Below are 21639 nucleotides of genomic sequence, written 5' to 3'. Positions count from 1 at the left end.
CAGAAATTCCATGGCTTTTAGGCGAGTTGGCATTACCCACTCAGCAAATTAAATTTTATATATCAACTTATTTGCTTTCTTTTGTTCTGTCCCTGGCTGAATTCAGCTTGGTTGGGGTGGCGAAGGAGGCAGAAATAGGGGGCGTTGTCAAATAAGATCTGTTAGACGCTGGATTATCTACGGTGGGCAGATAGATATGTCGACATATTTTTTATTTTCTGCTGCCTGCATGTGAGATCCATCTTGCAGATACGATTAAAAAATATGTTGGGTGGATTTGAAAATTAAATAGAAATAAGCCATGTGCAACCCTAGATGATCGGCAGTGCAGGACGGGTTTTTTACCTTCTGTTTGGCTGGTTGGCTAAGACAAGGGGGGGATTCTCGAAGGGTTGACTCACTCAAGGAAAAAAAAAAAAAAAAAAAACCCTCGAATCAGGGGTGGACCTGGAATTCTTTTGTGTGGGCAGCAAGGACGTGCTGGAAATTCCGTCTTTCATTCCTTTGCTCGGTGCGTGAGCGTAAAATATGTCTGTATTGGTGGTATTTGTGGCGGCACGAAGTTGCGGTGGTCCTGTTCTTTACATCGACCATACAGAGGCACTGCCCTGTCTCATAGGATAGAGATCAGTTGTACGGAGTAGATGTTGTAATATTAGCGTGTAGTCTAGGTTGAGTCTCGCACTGCCGGTCATGACGCACACTGTACATCTAGTAGCGCTGGTTGATATCAGACCAGTCCCGAAAAGGCAGACTAGGGCTTGAAACTGAATACGATCGCAACCATAACGAGTGGCCTACTGTTCATCGCCCCACGCTGAAACAATGAACCGTGGACAGCCAATATTAAAAATGGATAACAGCTCGGTGATTTAGAAGTGAATTGCTTATGGATGGAGAACTCATTGCCCCCATTATGCGGCTTCGATCCTAACGCGTTGTACACAGCCGCTGCGCATCTCTCGATCTCATACTTGTTAAGAGCTATTTTTACTACTAGGCGGAAGTCATCTTAGCCCACTGGAAGATATTGATGGTCAGACCCAAGCAGCAAGTTGCGGTCTGCGAAATCTCTATATTTTTGCCCAAAATGGCGGTTGCTGCCCAGCGACGCAGCGGTAAAGCCTATGCATGGCCCGTGATGTCGCCCAAGATGGCAGTGCTAAGTGGATGTGTGTATAAAGACGATACTGATGGGGCTCCTTAGTCGTTTCTCTTGCCATGGCAACGTGTTCGTATATGTTACAGATAGTAATAATGTCCGAAATCTCTGGGGTTCTGGTGGAGTCTGGTGTCTGAACCACTGGACGAGACGGGATGGGCCGTCGTGAAATCTGGGATGCCGTCGGTCCAACCATGGAACCGGCTTTAGTTTGCGCACTGCATACATCGAGCGCTGCCTATCGTAACCAAGTACTTGCATCGGTAGTTACTACTAGAGGATGTTGTCTTTTATGATCGATATAAAGTACCATTTGCTATATACAGTACTGTGCGTGTTGCTGCAACTAATGATGGCGTTCATGCAGATAAACTGTACGAGGTATAGAAAATGTAGCCTAGTTCTGGAAGTCGAGCACATGGCTTTGCGCTCATCCAACCCAACCATGACACGCCAGCTGATGGAGGGGTGATCTAAACTAGTTACATCGCCAGACAGCTGTAGGGCAGCCAGTAAGATCCTTTGTGGGATGACACTCCGTCTTAGTGGCGACATTAACGCCTGCTTTTTGCCATTCCCTCAGAGTCAGTCCACCAAGAGACGGTCAAAAAATCTGCTAAATAGTTGCCTTGAGACTGGCAAACTCAAAGACACCGAGGAAAATGCAGTTGTCCGCTGCCCGATTCAAATGAGGGGCTATCAGCCAAGCGGTTTGCATATTGCGTCCAATGGAAGCGTCTCCATCTGGACTAGCTTGAGGGGTAGCGACATCGAGACATGATGGTACTTTGATCCTGGCAGACTCACGAGTGAGATAGAAAGTACTAGTTTCTACGAGAGTGACTCGATTGTATTTCCAAGCTTGCCACCTAAAGTTGAGTCATAATATGTAATAGCTGAGCTCGAGCGCAAGCTATAAGAGAGACGGAGTATCTTCCAGATGGAGGAAAACCATAAATAAATTATAACTTTCAGAAATGAATAGAATACGTTGAAATTGAAATTCAATACCCGTAAGAAGGAAAGAATCCAAACGCCACAGCCCACAACGCCAACTCACACGCGCCAGCCACTAGCGGGTGCACTGATTGGCCCTGCGCCAATATCACCGGCGCTGACATTAAGGATCCATCTTCCCTTTTCCCTTTCATCGGGTTGAAATTTTTCACTCTCCACCTCTCTCCACTGAAATCAAAGCCATTAACATCTTTTGGAGCGGAGGGTCTCTCTGCTCTTTGTTTTTCCTCAGTCTCCTTTTATCAATAGGAGATCTTGGATCCTAGGATCCCCTAAACGCACTCTCTCTCTTTTCCTCGGATTGACCGAAGAACGTTCAAATGCCCTCTCAGCACATTCAGTCTCAACCCTCCTCTCTTCGATCGGAAACCGTACCACGGTGACGGTCCTACTATCCAAAAAAACCCTATCTGACCTGCAGTGTTAAAGTCGGCGTCGATTTCTGTTTGGGTGCACGATATCCTGTATAATATACTTGGTTTCTTTTTTTCTTTTTTTTTACTTGCCGATTTCGTTCAACTGCCTTTGGATTGTTTGCATTTCCGGCTTGTCGCCTCTTTTTTACATTATCTGATCGACTGGTGCTCCATATGCTCGCGCGATAATGTATCATTACTCCAGTCCACCGCCCGGGTGGTCAACCTACGACTACACTCAATCTCCTCCCACCTCACCTCAATACGCCTACTACGCCTCTCAGTTCGCCAACTCCTACACTTCACCTCGGGGCACCTCGCGACGACACAACCGCAAGGCCAGTTACACGGCCACCAAAGAAACACCATGGTATTCGTCGGGCTACACACAAGGCTACTATGAAGCAACCCCAGACTATGGCATTCCATCGCGAAAGCACGATCATGTAAGTGCTTCTTTTGCGGGAAAGCCCAAACACCACCGATACTCCTCGACCGGTCATCCTACGGGGGATGGCCTCGGCAACGGATACTACCCGTCGCAATCGCAGACTCGACCCATCTTCGTCGATGTGGTCGACGAAGCATTCGATATCCCGCGCACCAACGCCCGCGAGCCCCGTACCGGTCGCCCAGGTCGTCCCCCGGCCTCGAACCCCACTCGAGATGGCCCTGGCCAACACCGTCGCACCACCTCGGCCTCTTACCGCAAATCAAATCCAGCTGATTCTCACTTCTACTTCACTCAGGCTCCTAACAACGAGGATATCGAAGCGGCCAGACGCTCCCGCGCAAGGCGCCAATCCACATCAACTCGCACTCCCAGCAAACCCAAACCGCCACCAGCGACTGCCAAACCGCCACCCATCGCCACCGAAGATGACGCCGAGGCCGCAGGGATTCCAGCAGGCTATTCGATCAAGAACTGGGACCCGACGGAAGCGCCGATCATCTTGCTCGGTAGTGTATTTGATGCGAACTCTCTCGGAAAGTGGATCTACGATTGGACCGTCTTTCATCATGGGGCATCGACGCCCATGGCCGACGTCGCGGGCGACTTGTGGCTATTGTTGATCAAGCTGGCGGGCAAAGTAAAGAGGGCCGACGAATGTCTCCCTCGCATCCAACGCGTGGAGGCGCAGGAAGTCGTCGAAGACTTCCTGGAAAGCGGCGAGCGCCTCTGGTCCCGATTCAAGAAGCTCCTCAAGGGCTGCGAACTCTACATGTGGAAGGCTGCCAAACGAGAAGGTGGCAAAGGGCCTGTATCAATGGGCCGCAATGCAGGTTGCGAATTTGTCGAATCGATTTTCGGTCGCGACCGTGAGCTTGAAAATACCGAGAAGCTCATGAATAGTATTCGTCTCTGGAATATGCGATTCGACGCCAACTGCGAAGACATTCTGCGCCGACCGACGGCTGCATAGGATGTTTTCTTCATACGCTTTTTTCTTTTTTACATCGACCGAGGGAGCGATTCCCCCCAAAAGAGACAGACTTTCCTACTGCTTTTCTTATCTACATTTGGAGCATTTGAAACTTGTTGAATCGCATTTGGAGCGTGTTTTGGCTTCGGCTGGCTTTGCTCGTTGCATTTACTGTCTGTTTTTCGATCCATTCCAGGAATCGACACAAAAGATCATCGTTATTGTTTTTTTTTTTGCTTTTTCTTCTGCTTTTTTTCGGTGCCGGCGCCTTGCTTTTGATCTCGTTTCTGTCATAGGACGGCGCCCTCTTGATCTATTCTATTCCATTTCTGGCGTCCTTGTTTAATCTTTTCATTTCTGGCCGTCAAGTCCGTTTTGTCTTGCCGTTGAAGTCCGTGTCACTCTGCTTCGATGATACCATCTTGCGATTTCTTATATACGTGCTTGTCCTTTTTTTATTATTTCCTTTGTCTTTCGCACAGCTGTCTACTATTTTTCCTGTCCTTTAAGCTTTTGATGTTGGGTCGGAGGAACCGGGTTGTACATAGAACCATGACGACCCAAACGTCCGATAGACCCTGACACTCGTTAATACTTTCTCCTATACTTTCTCCTATACATCCCGAGGACCAATCCATCTGTACACCTGTAAAGTCAATATTATTTCCACGTAGTCCAGATCCCCAAAACAGGCAATGATGTGATGTGATACCCCTCAGCGCTTCCTGCGCAATGCATGTGGATCACTACCCCGCCCTGTAGAACCATAGAAGGCGCCTAGAATCGCCCTGTTGGAGTTTTGTATTTGGCCGTACGCCCTCCAAAAGTTATGTACCTAGGTAGGTACTATCACTCCCATATCGGCTGATGTCACATTTCATATATGTATAGGTCCCAGCGCCTGGTCAATTTGCCTTTTCTCATGCAGGTGGTCGTGGCTGTTATTGGCTTCTTCCGAAATTCAAATGCATGCACGTTGGGGGTTCCCGAGGGTGTGGCGATCCTATCACAGGTGAGGCACAGGGGTGTGGTTGCGTGCATGACTTTCTAGCTTTGTTCTGGGTTGCATGGTGATACTAGATTTGAGGCATTATTATAAAGAATGATGGCGGTTATTGAATATAGACATGGTTCATAAGGTGTTTGATTGTGTATAGATTGAAGGTTTGCGGGAAGTGATATTCTTGATTTCGTTTGAGTATATGCTTAATTAGATGCTATAGGCTAGATTGGATTGCATGGATACTGGCTCAGACTTCCAAGTCGCTTTTTGAATCTCTTTCTTGATTTGGAGTCATACCGAGCTTGTGAGACGTTGGCCCCGGAGGTTGGAGAAAGAGCCGGCCATATGTTAATACCATGCACACTCTTGGGAACTGACATGAGATGAAGTCCATAACAGTTTGAACTTGATATAGAAGCATAAGCCTATGGAAGTCCCATAGTCTTCTTACCTACTCATTATTGCCAGGGTTAGCCCTGGACATGGACTCCACGTCCATGTGGCCATATTCAGCCAATCTTGTTCAACATTCTCGTATTCAATATAGTTCCTAGAGTTCAGATGTTGTGTTGTTGTGAACATTGGAAGAATAATGATGACGCACGTGGGGCAGTCACGGGACCGCAAACTCAGTGATCGTCGATATCCCTAGCAGGTTATCTAGTGCCTGAATCCCCGCATTGAGTGGGTTACTCGAGATATTATTACTCGACTCGGTCTATTTGGAGACCTGTTTGGGAGTCAATAATCAAGAAGTACCAGAACTCCTTGTTTCCCGCGGTCCTGATGCAATCACATTGCGGATCTGACCCTTGAAGTTCCCCTCAACCTTAATCTATTTCCTGGAAAGTGAGGTGCTTCGAGATATCTGAAGGCTTAGCCTCGAATCTCCAAGACTTATTGGACTTTGCGGCTGCCCCCATCTGGGCACATGGTCATGCTAGGCGAACGATGCAACATGGATCTACGACAGAGGGGATGCCCACGGACGAAAAGTCTGATAGGCTATCTTTATGGGGATGGATCCGGGATCAATTTCACATGAGACCACCCGAAGATGATGAGCCACAGTCGTGGTGGATTGCGTCCACAGCCATCCCGCTAGTTGCTGCTACAACGGGACCACTCGCCAATGTCATGTCAGTCACCGCATTGGTTGTGCCGTGGCGAAGCCAAATTCTCTCATACGAAGATAGCACTGCTGGAAACCTCATTCAAGAAGGATATCCGGACCCTCGCTGGTGAGTACAGAGCAAAAGGGTACCCTGAATCAGGTTTCTCTAACACCACGAATAGGAGCATTTCCCTAAATGCCATCTCGCTTTGTTGCGGGATTGTGGGAAATATGTTCTTATTGTTCAATTTTACCCAGATCGTACGCTATATCATAGCTTTGCCCGTGACGATCATTTTGTGGTTCATATCCGCCGGGATCGTGAGTAAAATTTCCCTGTCTCCGGTTTTGTATGCCCAGACCTAACGCTTGCTTGTAGCTCTGTGGAATTACCATAGCCACAGATATCTATAACCCCCCGGTAGGCGTCGATAGGGTCTACTCGCAGGGTTATTGGAGTGCCGTCATTGCGGCAGTCCTCTACTTTATCTTAAGCATGGTCTTAATGATCAACATGCTAGGCTATTTCCTGGGCAAATACCCGCAACACTTCTCGCTGACTGGCGAGCAACGAACCTTGATCCTACAAATGACTGCATTGGTCGTTTGGCTATTGATTGGCGCGGCTATTTTCCAGCGGGTAATCGGGATCTCTTTCGCCGATGCGTTGTACTTCTCCGATGTCACCGTCCTCACATTAGGGTATGGCGACATCACTCCCACCAACTCCGTCGGTCGAGGTCTTATTTGGCCATATGCAGTCATTGGAATTATCATCCTAGGACTTGTTGTGGAAAGCATCTTCAGATTTGCCCGCGAGGTTCACTACGACAATGTCATTCAGAAACACATTGAACAGAAACGGCAATATACTTTGGAGCAGTCAATCGGTTTTGACGAGCTCGACTCTTCTCAAGGGAAACACCCGACTAGTGGCGAAGTTATTACCCCTCCGGCTCTCACTCGCCAAAGCTCCAGGACTCATCATCATCGGCCAATTCGCAATACCATCAACGCCCTTGCCGCTGGTCGCCGACCCAGGATCCTTGTCATGCGTGAAGAAAAAGATCGGTTTGACGCTATGCGCCGTATCCAGTCCGATACAATGCGCTTCCGCCGCTGGAACAATCTGATCATCAGCATCGTTGCATTCGGAATTGTGTGGTGCTGCGGAGCAGTGGTGTTCTGGAAATTAGAAGACATTACATACTTTGAAGCGCTCTACTTTTGCTTCGTCTCCCTGCTAACCATCGGCTACGGTGATTTCACACCGCGGTCTAATCCAGGAAGACCTTTCTTTGTGGTATGGTCTCTAATCGCCATCCCAACTATGACCATGCTCATTTCCGAGATGAGCGACACAGTCGTCGCTGGCTTCAGACATGCCACTGATGTAGTCGCCAGTTACTCCGTGCTTCCTCAGTCACGTGTCTACAAGGAATTCTTGGGTCGGATTCCCGGCGTTGCCCAGCCCATCCTGTCTCGCCAAGAGAAAAAGCAACGCGAGCGCGGTTTCCCACTTGAGGGGGCCGATGAATCCGACACCCGGGAAAGAGCGGACGCCGAGGAAGCTGGGCAATCTAATACTCGAAACGATGATTTAGCCGAGTCTCATCCGCACCGGTCTCTCGAGGAACTTGCCCGCGACCCGACCCCGCTTGAGCTTGCCCAGGAACTTGCCTTCGCTATTCGGCGCGCCTCGAAACAGGCTCGCGAAGGCAAACGAGAACGATACTCTTACGAAGAATGGGTCGAGTTCACCCGGCTCATTCAGTTCACTGACCCGCGAGCTCGGCCGCCTGCGTCACAGAGAAACCATCCAGCAAGTGAGGAAGGCATTTTGAATGATGAAGATGAATATGGACTTGTTAATTGGGATTGGATCGGTGAGAATAGTCCCATGTTGGCAAAACAGACAGAGCCCGAGTGGGTTCTAGATCGGTTGTGTGAAAGCTTGATTCGGTACGTGTCGACTCAAGAGGAGAGCCGGGCTGTGGGAGGTGGTACCGATTTGACGGAGGAGCCAACGCTGAGAAAGGAGAGGGATATTGGGTTAGATGAATGAGTTTCTTAATTTCTCCATGGGTATATTAGCTTGTATGGACTACCCTTATCATGCCCTGGAGGGAACATATTCCGAAAGAGGGAAGTGGGCCCACGTCACAGGTTGCCTGGATAGTTATTTAGTTCTGCCTGCAGATCATGGCACTATGTAACTAACTAGTTTAAGAGAAGGTGCCAACATACATGTAGCCAGTAGCTTCCTCTAATACAGCCGTTAAATGATAGGTTCATCCTACGTTCCCTTATTGACATCTCGTCTTCAACAAGCAAACCTTGGAAGGCACAGTCATTAGGTTTAAGTGAGTCATACGTACGGGGCTGTGTAACTATGATGGCTTGAGGCTCAGTCTCTTTAACAACATACACGTGGACACTTGCTGTCTGACATCCCCCAGTCTTTATAAAACATACAACATTGCCCCCTACATCAAGAATCCCAATCAAAGATGACTACCAACATCCCCGAGATCCTCCTGCTCTGCATGGACAAGGTCTTCATAACAGCCTTCAACAATGCCCTCAACACAACCTGGCCAGACCACAACCCAGAAAAACTAAAGATCACCCCAATACACGAGCGTCTCAACTCCCTCCCAGAAGGAACAACCTTCGACCTAATCGTCTCACCAGCAAACTCCTACGGCCGCCTCGACGGAGCCTTCGACCACGCCATCTCCATGACCTTCAGCCCACGAGAGGACTACCACGCTCTGACACGCGCAGCGCAAACAGTCCTGTACGACAAATGGCGAGGTTTTGCGCCACCGGGCTCGTGCACGCTTGTCGAGTTCCCGGATGACCTGAAGCAGAATAAATACGGCTGTGGATGGGTGGCTATTTGTCCCACGATGCGTGAGCCTGGGAATGTGCGCTGGGATAGAGAGGTCATCTATGAGTGTGTTTGGAGCTTGTTGTGTCGGGTCGAGGGGCATAATCGTGCAACCGAGGGGGAGGGGAGGATTGGCAGGATTCTTATGACGCCGTTGGCTACGGGGATTGGGAAGATTAGTAAGGAGCGCTGGGCCGTGCAGACGGTGCTCGCGCTGAGGCAGTTTGTTGATGCTGTTGAGAGGCCTGAGAGGTGGGGAAATCTGGGGTGGAAGGAGATTGAGAAGGATTCTCTTGAGGTCGTGAGGACTTGGGCGTTGTGAGTTGTCGTTGTGGACGAGTTCAAGCTTGCTATGATATACTCTTTAATAGAATTCGTTTTTCTATTCTTTACAGAATGGAGTGGAATGTGTATTTCCCTATCCTTTCGCCGAATGAAATGTGCTCCGGCTCTCTTCAAGGGCTGACTGACCTCAGTCTTTCATCCATTCCGACTGCAATATTTGTTGCGCTTTCGCTCTAGCGAAGCATCGCCTCAAATGCCAAAATATATCCGCGGGCAGTACTGATCAGGTAAAAATTGGCTAGGTGAAGCCCTGGTATTTCATAATATAGGATAATTGATCTTATTTTACGTACAGATCCAAGTTCCACAATACCGCGATCAACGGAAAAGGTCTAGAGGATCCGAAAGGCTGGTATATTACATTTTGTTCCAGGGATGACAAACAGCTCGCGAACCACTCACATACCGCTTGCCATGTATACACGAAAGATGCGATTTCATGGGAGTCCCTTGAGTCCACCCACGCCAGTGATAAACCAGATTCGGTGAAGCGCAAATACTCGAACGACTCCTCAAAGGACCCTAGTGTCTGGCCAGGACTTGAAGAACTCGGTGAGGCCCTAGAGATCGAGTATGGCTACTTTCTATAACACTCGTATAGCCGATTGAATATGATCATACAGAATCAGGGAATCCATATAGAGAAAATAAAAAACTTTTGTTCGAGGGAATCAGGGTATAAGAAGAATAAAACAAAGAGAAGAAGAAGAAGAAGAAGAAGAAAAGAACAGGACAGGACAGGACAGGACAGAACAGAACAATCAGAATTCTTCCTCATCGTCATCTTCCACCGCCTCCTCATCAAACCCCATGTATGATTCAGCAGATGCCTCCTTTGAGTGGGTCTGAAGTGATGTTCCCTCTGACTGAGCGGGAGACATGGTCGCAGCAGTTCGGAATATATGCACAAGTATTCCTACCACCTCCTGATAATTTCCGTGGCGAGCAGTAATGATGTACTCTGACCACTATTCAAGTTAGAACATGTATGATTTCATGGTATAGTTTACTCACCTCCGAGTCATTATTAATCTTCAAGAACCACCAGCACTGGCCATCAGACACAACACCATACACAGTTGCATCTTTCTTCTGGAGGTCTTTTCGACGTCTATGAACGCAACCCATGTAGCCGAGAGTTTGAGAGACCCCGCTTGTCACAGATTCAACTCCCTTCGTTTCAACCACAACAACACTGACAGCCACATCTTCTTCATTGCCGTACCATAGGCTATAGTCAGGGCGCCCAACAAGGTCGTGCTTGGTGTCCTTATGCATAACGGGGCCATAACGCCAGAGGCCTTCGGCATTTAAGTTCAAGTCGTTCATGTTTATATTCATATCTGAGGAAGTAGTGCTAGGTTGCGAGGTGACAAAATGATGGGCGAAGATGAGGAGGTTGTTAAGAGTGATCCGGGTTAACGCTTTATTAGGTCCACTTTTGCCAAACGCGTCTCTCGTTATATCTATCCATTTAGCTTAGTCAAATCAGTTATATGTCACATTGACTTGAACATTCCTTTCCTTAAGAGATACGTACCGTAGACGGGGGATAGTTCAACTGGAGTTCTATTATAGAACTCAAGGTTGTCCAATGAGTGAGTGAGCTGGAGTAAAACTTGGACGTCGCCGATATTCAGGGAAGAGATTGCGATCGTTGGTCGCTCAAACTGGCCTTCTTCAAACATTGATGTAAGGTTTTCAATATAGGCTTTGAGCTGGGTGAGGGATAGCTTTTGTGTCTTGCTGTGGAGGTCGAGTATGGCATCTTTCATTCTTTGCTTGGTTGTCGTTCTTTTCTTCGCGACTTTAAATGGTGGCATCTTGGACAAGGGACACGAAGGACAAGTTGAGATGAGATGAGTTAAGCTAGCTCAATAAACCAAGCTGAGTTAAGTTGCGTTTGAGTTACGATGAGTGGATGAAGAAAAATTTTAAGCAGAAACGCCAGGAGTGAAGAGGAGAGTTGAGAAGAGCTAAGAAGAGATGAGGAAGAAAATTTTCGAGAGGAAACGCCAGAAGTGAAGAGTATCAATACTGAAGCTCTACCTACAAAGGCAAATATTTCCTAAATAGGCTTAGTAGCAAACACACTTTGTTCGACGACAAATACTGTCAGGGGCCAAACCGGGATTCACTCTTTCATCCCAGTTTGAGGTATCTGATGGCAGATGGAGGCAAACATAAATAGTACTCCCATCTTTCCCCCCCAGATTTTCAAGCTTGCTATGAGACGTTTGTTTTCCTATTCTTTCACAGAATTTCAAGGGTGGCTAACCCCAGTCTTTCATCCATTCCGACTGGAGTATTTGTTGCGCTGTCACTCTCTAGAATTGGGAGCTCCTTCACTTAGGGTTCAGCGCCGTCAGTGCGCTTCTCGTGTATTCGTGAATGTCTTTTCTGGAGCTGCGTGACAATGCCTATTTTTCCTGGCTTTGCTGTATCTCCGCCCTGGGGTTTGATGCTGGTGTCGTGACTGGAACTGTCATTGTTGTGACATCCACGACCATCATGGTTTCTGTCACAGCTGCGACAACCCTTGCAACACCTGTTGGTTGATTGAGTGTTGCAGCTGAAAGAGAGAGATGAAGGAAGACCAATCCTGGTGAGGAGCAGAGGTCCTTTCTGCTTTAGGCAGAAACGCCCCAACACTGGCAAATAACGGTTACAGGGGAAAAAGATGTAGGAAGGCATAGGCGCCGAGAGTAAAAAGCGTGGTTTGACCGGACGAAGGGAGGGTTGCCTGTATGCCGAGAAATGTGTAGGTTCATCCCGTCTTGGGACGATGAGGAAGGCGCAGGGCAGATCTCCTCACTTTCACTGATAACAAAAACATGCGCAAATCCGGAATCTCGCCTTTGCCAAGGTCCTGGCACTTCGTCGGTTGCATCTCGATTTCTCACCTGCACACTTGTTTTAGCTTACGGTGAGAATCTCTAGCGTCTTGGTATCCCGGATGAGGTTATGGCGCCTAGGATTGACCCTATATATTCGCAGCAGAGCCGAAGGCAACTTGCGCTATCATTGAATATAGGTAATTCTCGGGTTGGAGCTCATTTTATACCTCAATGAATCGGGTGAATAAAGCTGAGATAGAGGGGTTGGAGAGGGCGAAAGATGCAGCTGTTTCTTGGCTAAAACAGTGGCTGCATTAGATGCAAGATACTTGCTACCCGGTGGGATTGTGCATATTTCAGCTGATAGCCAGGGAAGAGTGAGATTCCCCCCATGGAAGCCAAGGTCGTTCACTCCTTTATATTGCAAGCAAAGTTAGCAGGGATAGTGGTTAGGGCTTACATTTCACCGGCGATCTGACAGTTGTTGTAACCCTCTTCTGCATCATTTCGCGTAGTGTCGGCCATGAACCCGTTCTTGTCGTCGCTTCCGTGTCGTAGGTCAACTCCTGCATACAGACATATGCAATTGACCCCAATGAGCCAGGTATATGTCGAATGTGAGTCGGGTGCGTTTCCCGCTAATTTTGGCGAGATCCGATGTTGTCTTTAACTAGGCTGTGTGACATCTTGAAGAAGATACTGTGACACTGATATGTCCTCGAGTGTAACCCGTGATATCTAGAATTCATATACCAGTTATACTGACATTCAACATTCAGTAAATAGAGAGGATGTGGTTGGTTGCCTTTAATTCAGCCCTATCCGAGAGACTACGCCGGGACTCTCCACTATTGCGTGCTTAGCTTCCAGGCAGCAGAATTTGAAGAGGGTCTTTGTATATCTGAAATATTATAAATATTATATAGTTAGCTATCTGAAGAACCTTGGAAGTCCTGAAGAAGTCTACTTTCGTCTGCAGAAGACCGCAATCGGACGAAATCGCCGAGGAATTAACTTTCTCCTCGGAAGTCGCCTCGAGCCGTCCAACGCTAAAATTCCGTGACTCAGGTCTTTTACTCCACGGGTACCTGTTGGTCTATTTATTAAGTACTCCGTACTCCGTACTCCGTGGTACACCTTCGCACAGAGTCAAAATGGAGAAAGAAGTTGGCCCGGCCGCTCCCGATCTCGAATCCTCAGGCGTTCCTCCCAAAGAGTCCAGCGTCGTCCAACGATGGAAGCAGAACCTGACACCCACACACGCAGACTTGATCTGTCTGCTCCTCACCTTCCTCACCGGACTATGCGATAGCAGCGCCTACAATGCGTGGTCCTGCTTCCTCGGAATGCAAACCGGTATGAATCATCGTCGCTCTCCCGCATCCCGCAAGGGGCGCAAAGTCAAAAAAAAAAAAAAAACACAAAAAACACAAAAAAGCCCAAAGTCCCCGAAACACAAACTATCAAAAACTAACAACCCTTCCTCAAACAACAGGAAACACCATCTTCCTCGGTCTCGGCGCCTCCGCTCAACCCCATAACAAGCCATGGGGCTGGCTCAAGTCCCTCGTCTCGATCGCAGCCTTCTTCGTCGGCGCGATGATCTTCTCGATCGTCATGCGCAGCGTCGGCTCCGTCCGTCGCGGAACCCTCTTCGTCTCATTCCTCGTGCAGACCCTGCTCATCGTCATCGCCGTCGCGTTAATCGAAGCCGATCTCATCCCCCACACCTCCGCTGACGCCGCCCTAACCGGCGGCGAGTTATTCCTCGAGTTGATCCCGATCGCCCTGCTGGCTTTCCAGTCCGCGGGCGGAATGACGTGCAGTCGTGCGCTGGGCTACAATGAGATCCCGACCGTGGTCTTGACGAGTGTCTACTTTGATATTGCGTCCGATCCGAAGATCACTGATAAGCCGACTGCGAATGCCAAGCGCAACCGTCGTGTTGGTGGTGTTGTCTGTCTGCTTATTGGTGCTATTGTCGGTGGATGGCTGAGTCGTAGCAGTGGTGGTATGCAGTCTGCGCTGTGGATGGCCGCTGGGTTGAAGTTTGTTGCTGCCATTGCGTGGTTGTTCTGGAAGGCTGCGCCGCCGAAATAGATTCGCGTGGCTATTTTTCGGTGATGCGGATTGCCTTGCTCCGGTGTTGTAGATATTGAGTAGAGTTAGGATATAAAGTTAGATGTGCATAGATCATTGTTAATAGTGTCTGGTTCGGGTGTTCTTTGGAGTTTCGGCTCTATGAAGATAACTTTATACAAAGCATCCAAAGAAGCCAAGGTGCTTAGAGTATGGATCGAGTTGCAAGGATATATACATTTGTCTAGTTCTTCTGACATAGATGACCAGATAGTCGGATACAGTCCTTTCAGGCCTCGACCTTTCTCATCCAGATCTGAGTTCTTAGACGCCGAACTGGTTAGGAAGCTCTCATTCTTGACGCTTCCGTATTTATTTTTGAGCATTTAATCTATGCACAATCATAACAATTTCCTGGTTCCCGAGGCATGATAATCGGGGAATATCGCCATTCTGCTATACATCACCATAACCCGATGATGAGATCCAATCCGTTATCCATGGATAAGTCTCGATACGGCTAAGCTGGGATTGTTCCCTGCTGATACCAGGCTTTCCCCAAGGGGAATCCGAGCCGGAGATAACCTGGGACCAGAAAATGCCGAGCCGACTCTGCTGGGTTTAAAAGGCACCGAATCCGCCCAACTATATTGACCAAGTTTGAAATAGCTCCAAACGATGTCCGCTTCACCCCCAACAATTCTTCTCATCGGCGCTTCGCGTGGCCTTGGCTATGCCATGGTAACAGAATTCCTAGAAAGGGGATGGAACGTTGTCGGGACAGTCCGCGGTGGAGGGTCGCGCACATTACTCCACGAGCTAGCAGACAAGTACAACGGCCGAGTTGATATTGAGACCTTGGACATTTGCCAACCCGATCAAATCCAAGCGCTCGACAAACGCTTATCGGGCAAGATATTCGACGTCCTGTTTGTGAACGCCGGAACAACGAATCGCGACCCAACCCAAACGATCGGAGAAGTATCAACCGAGGACTTTGTGCATGTCATGGTCACGAATTCGCTCAGCCCCATGCGTGTCGTTGAAGGTCTGGCGCATCATGTGGCTCCGACCGGTCTTATCGGCGTGATGTCCTCTGGACAGGGAAGCATCAGCAACAATGAGACAGGTCTGCGAGAGGTATATCGCGGTACCAAGGCCGCGCTGAACATGTTCATGCGAAGCTTTGCAGCTCGTCGGGACCCATCGCGTCCAATGGCGGTGATGGCTCCAGGGTGGGTTAAAACGGAGTTGGGAGGTCCGGATGCTCGGCTTACTATCGAGGAAAGCATCCCTAGCTTGGTGAATGTGCTTATTGCAAAGAAAGAACGACCTGGGCTTGAATACCTCGATTACCTTGGTCGGACTGTGCCTTGGTGAACCTAAGTCTTTGGTATTGGACGTAAATAATCAGCATCCAATGAGCACTCGAGCTCGAGCACTCTTTCCCGACGTATGAACGATCTAGATCGTAAAGAGGTGATCTCGGCGTCATATGGTTCAGCACATAACCGAATTGTACTTGCGCCTGTGGACACCTTCAACCAGGGTAGTTACTAGGCCAACAGAATCAATGCGCTTCGATCGCCACCCAGATGGATAAAGAATATACTATGCGTGGGGTAGTCCAAATAATAACAAAACAGAGCTTTGTGGCAAAAAAAGCTATGATGGCATATCCAAACGTCCAGTATCCACGAATTACCTCAGAACAACCACGGTCCACAACCATCAAATTAACTGGCTCTGTCGCAGAACACCATAGAATCAGTGGCACAACTAGATGCATCTGGATGGCGATTAGGGAGAAGGACCCAAAGTGGTGGTGAATCTCATCGTCATGATCGTATCATTGCCGCCACCTCCAGCCCATAAATATGGACAGCCTTCCCCGGATTTTAAACAGTCATCAAACATTCTGAATGAAATTTACCATATAACCACAAACGTCTCTTGGTATGGATCCCAATCTAACCCCTTGGACCTTATGAAAAGAGCATCGAGAGTTGACGGTGGGGGGATGCGATGCTCTATAAGAACTCTCGCTAACACTATGAAGACATGCCTAAGGACAAAGGCCAAAATAAGGGCGTGGAAGCCCCCAATGCCAGAGCCAGGAATCATGCTACGCAAAAGGCTGAACACAGCGAAATGGGCCCTTCTGAACTCTTGAGTGAACACATGGACTCTGTTGGCAATCCGGTACCTGAGCCAACTTGGGGCGCCACAAAGAATCAGCCTAACGAAGAATCCGACTTGGTTGAGGCGATGAACGCGGAGACTTCGGAGTTTATGTAGGGGAGAGTGAGTGAATAATTTGATAAGGAGAACAGAAATTAAGTACATGTAATTATCCATATCCTATATATTTTACAAAGAATTTAACTACATTTGAAAGCTATCTGCAGGTTTCAATATGTTTCAATTGGTTTCAGTAAGTTTTAATAGGTTTTAATAGGTCTTAATAGTAGCACATGTACTCCGTCTATATAATAGTGGAGTTAGGCGGGTCATTGCTATGGCAACAGCACTTGTAGACGGTGACACTTTGATGTAGAAGGAAATCATCACCTTGCTTTATTATTGCAAGCTTTTATTATTCTATTATTCTATTATTCTATTATTCTATTCCAATTTCAATTCCGTTCTTTCTTTTTCTGATATTATACATTCTTTCCGCCAAAATATGCTCCAGACTCACCAAGTGTGTTTACAATGAACTGAACATTTGAACTTCCCAAGGAAACAACGCGCAACAGTAACCCCCCCCCCCCCTTCACTCATTCCAGTCTACATATTCCCTTTCCAATCTATCTCTTATTTTCCCCTTTGTCAATCCCATTGCATGGAATCAATCTTGCATGTACCACTCTCTTCTTGATCGACGACGCGACGCCGTCACTGCTTGTGTGCAGCTATTAAGCGACAGTAGTAGGGACATGGCGCTAGATCCGCGCTTCTATCACCACATCGGCCATCCGGGCCCAGGCTCGATATCTTCAGCCGCTTCATCCGACATCTCAGCCGCCACAGGAATCACCTCACCCAGCATTATCTCCACCTCCGCTTCCGCCGCCACCCTCCGATCCACAGCCTCAAGTCCTTCCTTCCGCGCACGAGAGGGGTTCGCGATACCCCATACTAGAGATGGAATGGCCAGCCCAACACCAGGGGGAAATGTGCGCGTCGTCGTGCGAGTGCGGAAGTTCTTACCACGAGGTAGGTGTTGTTTGGGAGGGATGCGAGGAGGCGATCCCCAAAAGTGGAGGACATATTCTGACCTCTTGTAGAAATCGAGCGCAAGGCAGAATGTTTGATTTCGATGGACCCGCGCACGCAGATGACCCGCCTTCAAGCACCGAAACCGAAACCCGGCGATCAAGGGAAACCCAAGTCGCAGGCCCGCGGCAAGACCTTGGAAGATAAATCTTTTACATTCGATAACTCCTTCTGGTCCCATAACGAGGAGGACGAGCATTATGCGCACCAGGAAGATGTGTACAACTCCCTTGGCGAAGAGTTCCTGGATCACAACTTCGAAGGGTACCACACATGTATCTTCGCATATGGACAGACAGGTTCGGGGAAGAGTTACACCATGATGGGAACACCAGATAGGCCCGGCTTGATTCCTCGAACGTGCGAGGATCTGTTCCAGCGCATTGAGAACTCGCCTTCTCCCGATATCAGCTACAACGTCCGAGTATCTTATTTCGAAGTATACAATGAGCATGTTCGCGATCTCTTGGTCCCTCGAACAGATCCCCCGCACTATCTCCGCATTCGCGAATCGCCTTCAGAAGGTCCATACGTCAAGGATTTGACAGAGGTCACGGCGAGGAACTACGGTGAATTGATGAAGTTTATGCGAAAGGGCGACGTCTCACGAACTACGGCCAGCACTAAGATGAACGACACTTCGTCCCGATCTCATGCAGTCTTTACCATTACTTTAAAACAGATCCACCACGACTTGTCAACAGATGAGACGACTGAGCGCACTGCTCGGATTCGGTTGGTCGATCTGGCAGGTTCCGAGCGTGCCAAATCTACCGAAGCGACTGGCGCTAGACTTCGTGAGGGTGCAAATATCAACAAGTCCTTGACCACACTAGGACGTGTCATTGCAGCGCTCGCAGATCCTAAGAAACTGCGCGGCCCGCGAAAGGGCAAAGAACTGGTACCATACCGCGACTCGATCCTGACATGGCTATTGAAGGACAGTCTAGGCGGCAACTCCAAGACAGCGATGATCGCCTGTATCGCACCTGCCGACTATGAAGAGACACTTTCGACTCTTCGCTATGCAGACCAAGCTAAGAATATTCAAACACGGGCACGGGTCAACCAAGACCAAATGTCGGCAGCTGAGCGTGATCGACAGATTGCAGAGATGACAGAGACAATTCGCACCCTCCAACTCAGCGTCAGCCAAGCAGCAGTCAACCAGCGGGTGAGCGAGGCCTCCGACGAAAGGCTCGAAGAGTACCAACAGAAAGTCGAGAAAATGCAACGCCTCATGGAAGAGAATAAGATGGTCAGTGAATGCAAGATTCGACAACTGCAAACAGAAAACGACGCTTTGCGCATGCATCTGAAGCTAGCGGTTGAGAGTCTCAAGAACCCAATCCCACCCATTACGCTCGAGCAGCGAAAGCCAAGCATTATGTCCTTGGAGGATGAGAATCAACCACCCAGTCATGATCCGGAGGACCGCGAAGGCTCTCCTTTGGTATCAGATGCTGAATCCGACATGGACGTCTGGGAAGATGACGATACTAGCGCCGATGGTGTTACCGAGCACGAGGCCCAACTCATGCAAAATCACATGCATGAACTTCTTGGTGACCTGAGTGTCTTCAAGAGGAAGCTGGCCACAGACCATGAGCGGTTCCGCCCCATCGAGGAGCATACGACTCGGAAGCGGCGCGCCCTGGGAACCATTATCAGCAATCGTTAATATGTGGATATGACTTATTTTTATCTTTTGGGTGTACAGGGATTAAATGGTGTTGGCGGCGATCTCTTTGTCTGCTCTTCTGTGATGCCCTTTTCAAACGTTTGAAGTCTTTGTCTGGACTTCCTTGTTTGAATCGGGACCAGACTAGTTTTGGCCTGTGTACTTATTTCTGTTATAGCGAGCCCCTGCGATGAATAATGAGACACTTGATGTTATGCATGTTTCAAGGCCAACCAACCTATTCATTGGGTATCATGAGTTTCTTTCAGGCAACGGTCTTATATGGAGGCCATGTCATTGATTTAGGAGTAGTAAATTATTGCTGTCTGAAATTAGGCATTCAACTGAAGAGGATCTGAGACTTACTCAAGGAGTATTCAACAAATACACATTGTCCATTGTCTGCAATGAACCGCAAGTTAGGGCTGCGCCGCTGCGTGGGCCGCTTATGGCATCATTTCTTTTCCCGTGAGTCAACCCTCTCTCCTTCTCCCCACCATCGTCGCAGAACCACCCTCACACAAGAATTAATTCACAGACAAGATGGCGGAACCCTCCAATCCAGCGCCGACTGCGCCAGTCTCCCCCCTGCCTCATCGGCACCAGAGCAACCTCAGCCCGCGACCGAAAACCCTCCGCAGACTCTCCCGATCCGCGACTCAAAACCCACCCAGCCCACCGGAGATGCGCCCGCGTCTACCGACGACGCCACAGACAAGCCGCTTACCCCAGCTGAGTTGAAGAAGAAGGCCAAGGCCGATAAGGCTGCCCGGCGCATCCGAGAGAAACTTGAGAGGGAAGGCAATACAACCAGCAGTACCACTCCCACTCCTAGTGTTGGAGCCCAGCCTCGTCAACCAACTACCCCGAAGAAGGATGCTGCTGGCACTGGCTCTGCGCAGAAGGGACCCCGAGCGCCGCCCCCGCGCCGTGGCTCAGGTCCCGTCGCGCAAACTGGGTCCGTTCTCGTGGAGCAAAAGAAAAAGAAGGATGATAAGAAGGTTGCTGTCTTTGGCCATTTGTATGGGCAACAGCGCCGTGTGACTGTCGGCGGTGCCACAAAGGAAGTACACCCTGCCATACTGGCCTTGGGCATGCAGCTGGTGGACTACGCTATCTGCGGCAGCAGTGCGCGTTGCGTGGCGACGTTGCTTGCTTTTAAACGAGTATGTTGTTTCTCCCGTTTCATGCTGAGAACTATGACCATATACTGACAAGTCGCTTTCTAAAAGGTCATTGAATCATACACAACTCCCCTGGGCACCTCCCTGGCTCGCCACCTGACAACACACCTGTCGTCCCAAATCACCTACCTCTCGACATGCCGACCCCTCTCCATCAGTCAGGGAAATGCCATCCGTGCCTTGAAGCTGTTCATTGCTGGCATTGATCCCTCTACCCCCGAGGCGAGCGCAAAGATCTCACTCTGCGAGTACATCGACAGCTTTATCCGGGAGAAGATTACCGTTGCCGACCAGGTCATTGCCGACAGCGCAGCACAAAAGGTCCAAGACGGCGACGTGATCGTGACCTTTGCCGGCAGCAGCATCGTCAAGCACACACTTCTGTTAGCACACAAGCAAGGCAAGCGATTCCGCGTCTCAATCATCGACTCACGACCCCTCTTCGAAGGCAAGAGCCTCGCCCGCGATCTCGCCAATAGCGGGCTCGACGTCCAATACTCCCTCGTCCACTCCATCACCCACGCCGTCAAGGACGCCACAAAGGTATTCCTCGGCGCCCACGCCATGACTAGTAACGGCGGCTTGTACTCACGCGTCGGTACCGCCCTCGTCGCCATGTCCGCCAAGGAGCGCGCCAGCGGCGTCGAAATCCCCGTCATTGTCTGCTGCGAGACAATCAAGTTCACCGACCGCGTCGCCCTCGACAGCATCGTCGTCAACGAAATCGCCGATGCCAACGAGCTGCTACCCATGGACCCCCCTGTCTCCCTCGCCGTTCCCACCCCGGATGCGCATGTCCCCCCTACGCCTGAGAATAAGAAGGGTGGAAACCGCACCCCGGCTCCCGAATCTCCTGTCATCCCGCACAAGACCTCGTCGTCGCCCCTTGCGGACTGGCATAACACTCCCAACCTGCAGCTGCTCAACATCATGTATGATGTTACCCCTGCTGAATACGTCGACATGGTTATTACCGAGATGGGCAGTCTTCCTCCCAGTGCTGTCCCGATCGTCCACCGTATGGTGACCAACCTGTGATGTATTGCTTTCTTCGAATTTTCTGCAACATGGTCATGAATCTGGAGCGTATTGAACCTGTAATCTAAATTAAAAGCAATGAGAGTTGTTCCGACTGCTTAGGCGTCGTGATTTCCGGGTCTTTTTCTTTTTCTCTTCTTCTCTGTCTCTTTGATCCTTCTTTTTCT

The 21639-nt window shown here is 49.2% G+C and overlaps 8 protein-coding genes across 8 annotated transcripts; 7 read left to right on the top strand and 1 right to left on the bottom strand.

The window, feature by feature from the left end:
* Nucleotides 1-2783: 2783 nt before the first annotated feature.
* Nucleotides 2784-4019, top strand: N7525_007280 (uncharacterized protein; the record flags this gene model as incomplete). Its single annotated transcript, XM_002567810.1, has 1 exon — nucleotides 2784-4019. One exon carries the CDS (start codon nucleotides 2784-2786, stop codon nucleotides 4017-4019), a length of 1236 nt encoding a protein of 411 aa, XP_002567856.1.
* Nucleotides 4020-5973: 1954 nt separating this feature from the next.
* N7525_007279 (potassium channel family protein) lies at nucleotides 5974-8201 on the top strand (the record flags this gene model as incomplete). Its single annotated transcript, XM_061213968.1, has 3 exons — nucleotides 5974-6263; nucleotides 6319-6457; nucleotides 6516-8201. The coding sequence occupies 3 exons, from the start codon at nucleotides 5974-5976 to the stop codon at nucleotides 8199-8201; spliced, it is 2115 nt and encodes a 704-aa protein (XP_061068399.1).
* A 445-nt stretch (nucleotides 8202-8646) lies between these two features.
* N7525_007278 (uncharacterized protein) lies at nucleotides 8647-9351 on the top strand (the record flags this gene model as incomplete). Its single annotated transcript, XM_002567808.1, has 1 exon — nucleotides 8647-9351. One exon carries the CDS (start codon nucleotides 8647-8649, stop codon nucleotides 9349-9351), a length of 705 nt encoding a protein of 234 aa, XP_002567854.1.
* Nucleotides 9352-10135: 784 nt separating this feature from the next.
* On the bottom strand, nucleotides 10136-11197 carry N7525_007277 (uncharacterized protein; the record flags this gene model as incomplete). The annotated part of the gene is made up of 3 exons (XM_061213967.1): nucleotides 10136-10342; nucleotides 10389-10852; nucleotides 10915-11197. The coding sequence occupies 3 exons, from the start codon at nucleotides 11195-11197 to the stop codon at nucleotides 10136-10138; spliced, it is 954 nt and encodes a 317-aa protein (XP_061068398.1).
* Nucleotides 11198-13365: 2168 nt separating this feature from the next.
* On the top strand, nucleotides 13366-14311 carry N7525_007276 (YoaK family protein; the record flags this gene model as incomplete). The annotated part of the gene is made up of 2 exons (XM_002567806.1): nucleotides 13366-13567; nucleotides 13707-14311. The coding sequence occupies 2 exons, from the start codon at nucleotides 13366-13368 to the stop codon at nucleotides 14309-14311; spliced, it is 807 nt and encodes a 268-aa protein (XP_002567852.1).
* Nucleotides 14312-14968: 657 nt separating this feature from the next.
* N7525_007275 (uncharacterized protein) lies at nucleotides 14969-15670 on the top strand (the record flags this gene model as incomplete). Its single annotated transcript, XM_002567805.1, has 1 exon — nucleotides 14969-15670. The coding sequence occupies one exon, from the start codon at nucleotides 14969-14971 to the stop codon at nucleotides 15668-15670; it is 702 nt and encodes a 233-aa protein (XP_002567851.1).
* A 1481-nt stretch (nucleotides 15671-17151) lies between these two features.
* Nucleotides 17152-19250, top strand: N7525_007274 (kinesin-3 family protein uncB; the record flags this gene model as incomplete). Its single annotated transcript, XM_002567804.2, has 2 exons — nucleotides 17152-17509; nucleotides 17581-19250. 2 exons carry the CDS (start codon nucleotides 17152-17154, stop codon nucleotides 19248-19250), a joined length of 2028 nt encoding a protein of 675 aa, XP_002567850.2.
* A 407-nt stretch (nucleotides 19251-19657) lies between these two features.
* On the top strand, nucleotides 19658-21472 carry N7525_007273 (translation initiation factor eIF2B subunit delta; the record flags this gene model as incomplete). The annotated part of the gene is made up of 2 exons (XM_002567803.2): nucleotides 19658-20416; nucleotides 20483-21472. The coding sequence occupies 2 exons, from the start codon at nucleotides 19658-19660 to the stop codon at nucleotides 21470-21472; spliced, it is 1749 nt and encodes a 582-aa protein (XP_002567849.2).
* Between the last annotated feature and the right edge of the window lie 167 nt (nucleotides 21473-21639).

This window comes from Penicillium rubens (assembly GCF_028828025.1).
Source record: "Penicillium rubens strain IBT 27055 chromosome Unknown utg000003l_segment0_segment0, whole genome shotgun sequence".
NCBI lineage: Eukaryota > Fungi > Ascomycota > Eurotiomycetes > Eurotiales > Aspergillaceae > Penicillium > Penicillium rubens.
This window is presented reverse-complemented; position numbering and strand designations above follow the sequence as displayed.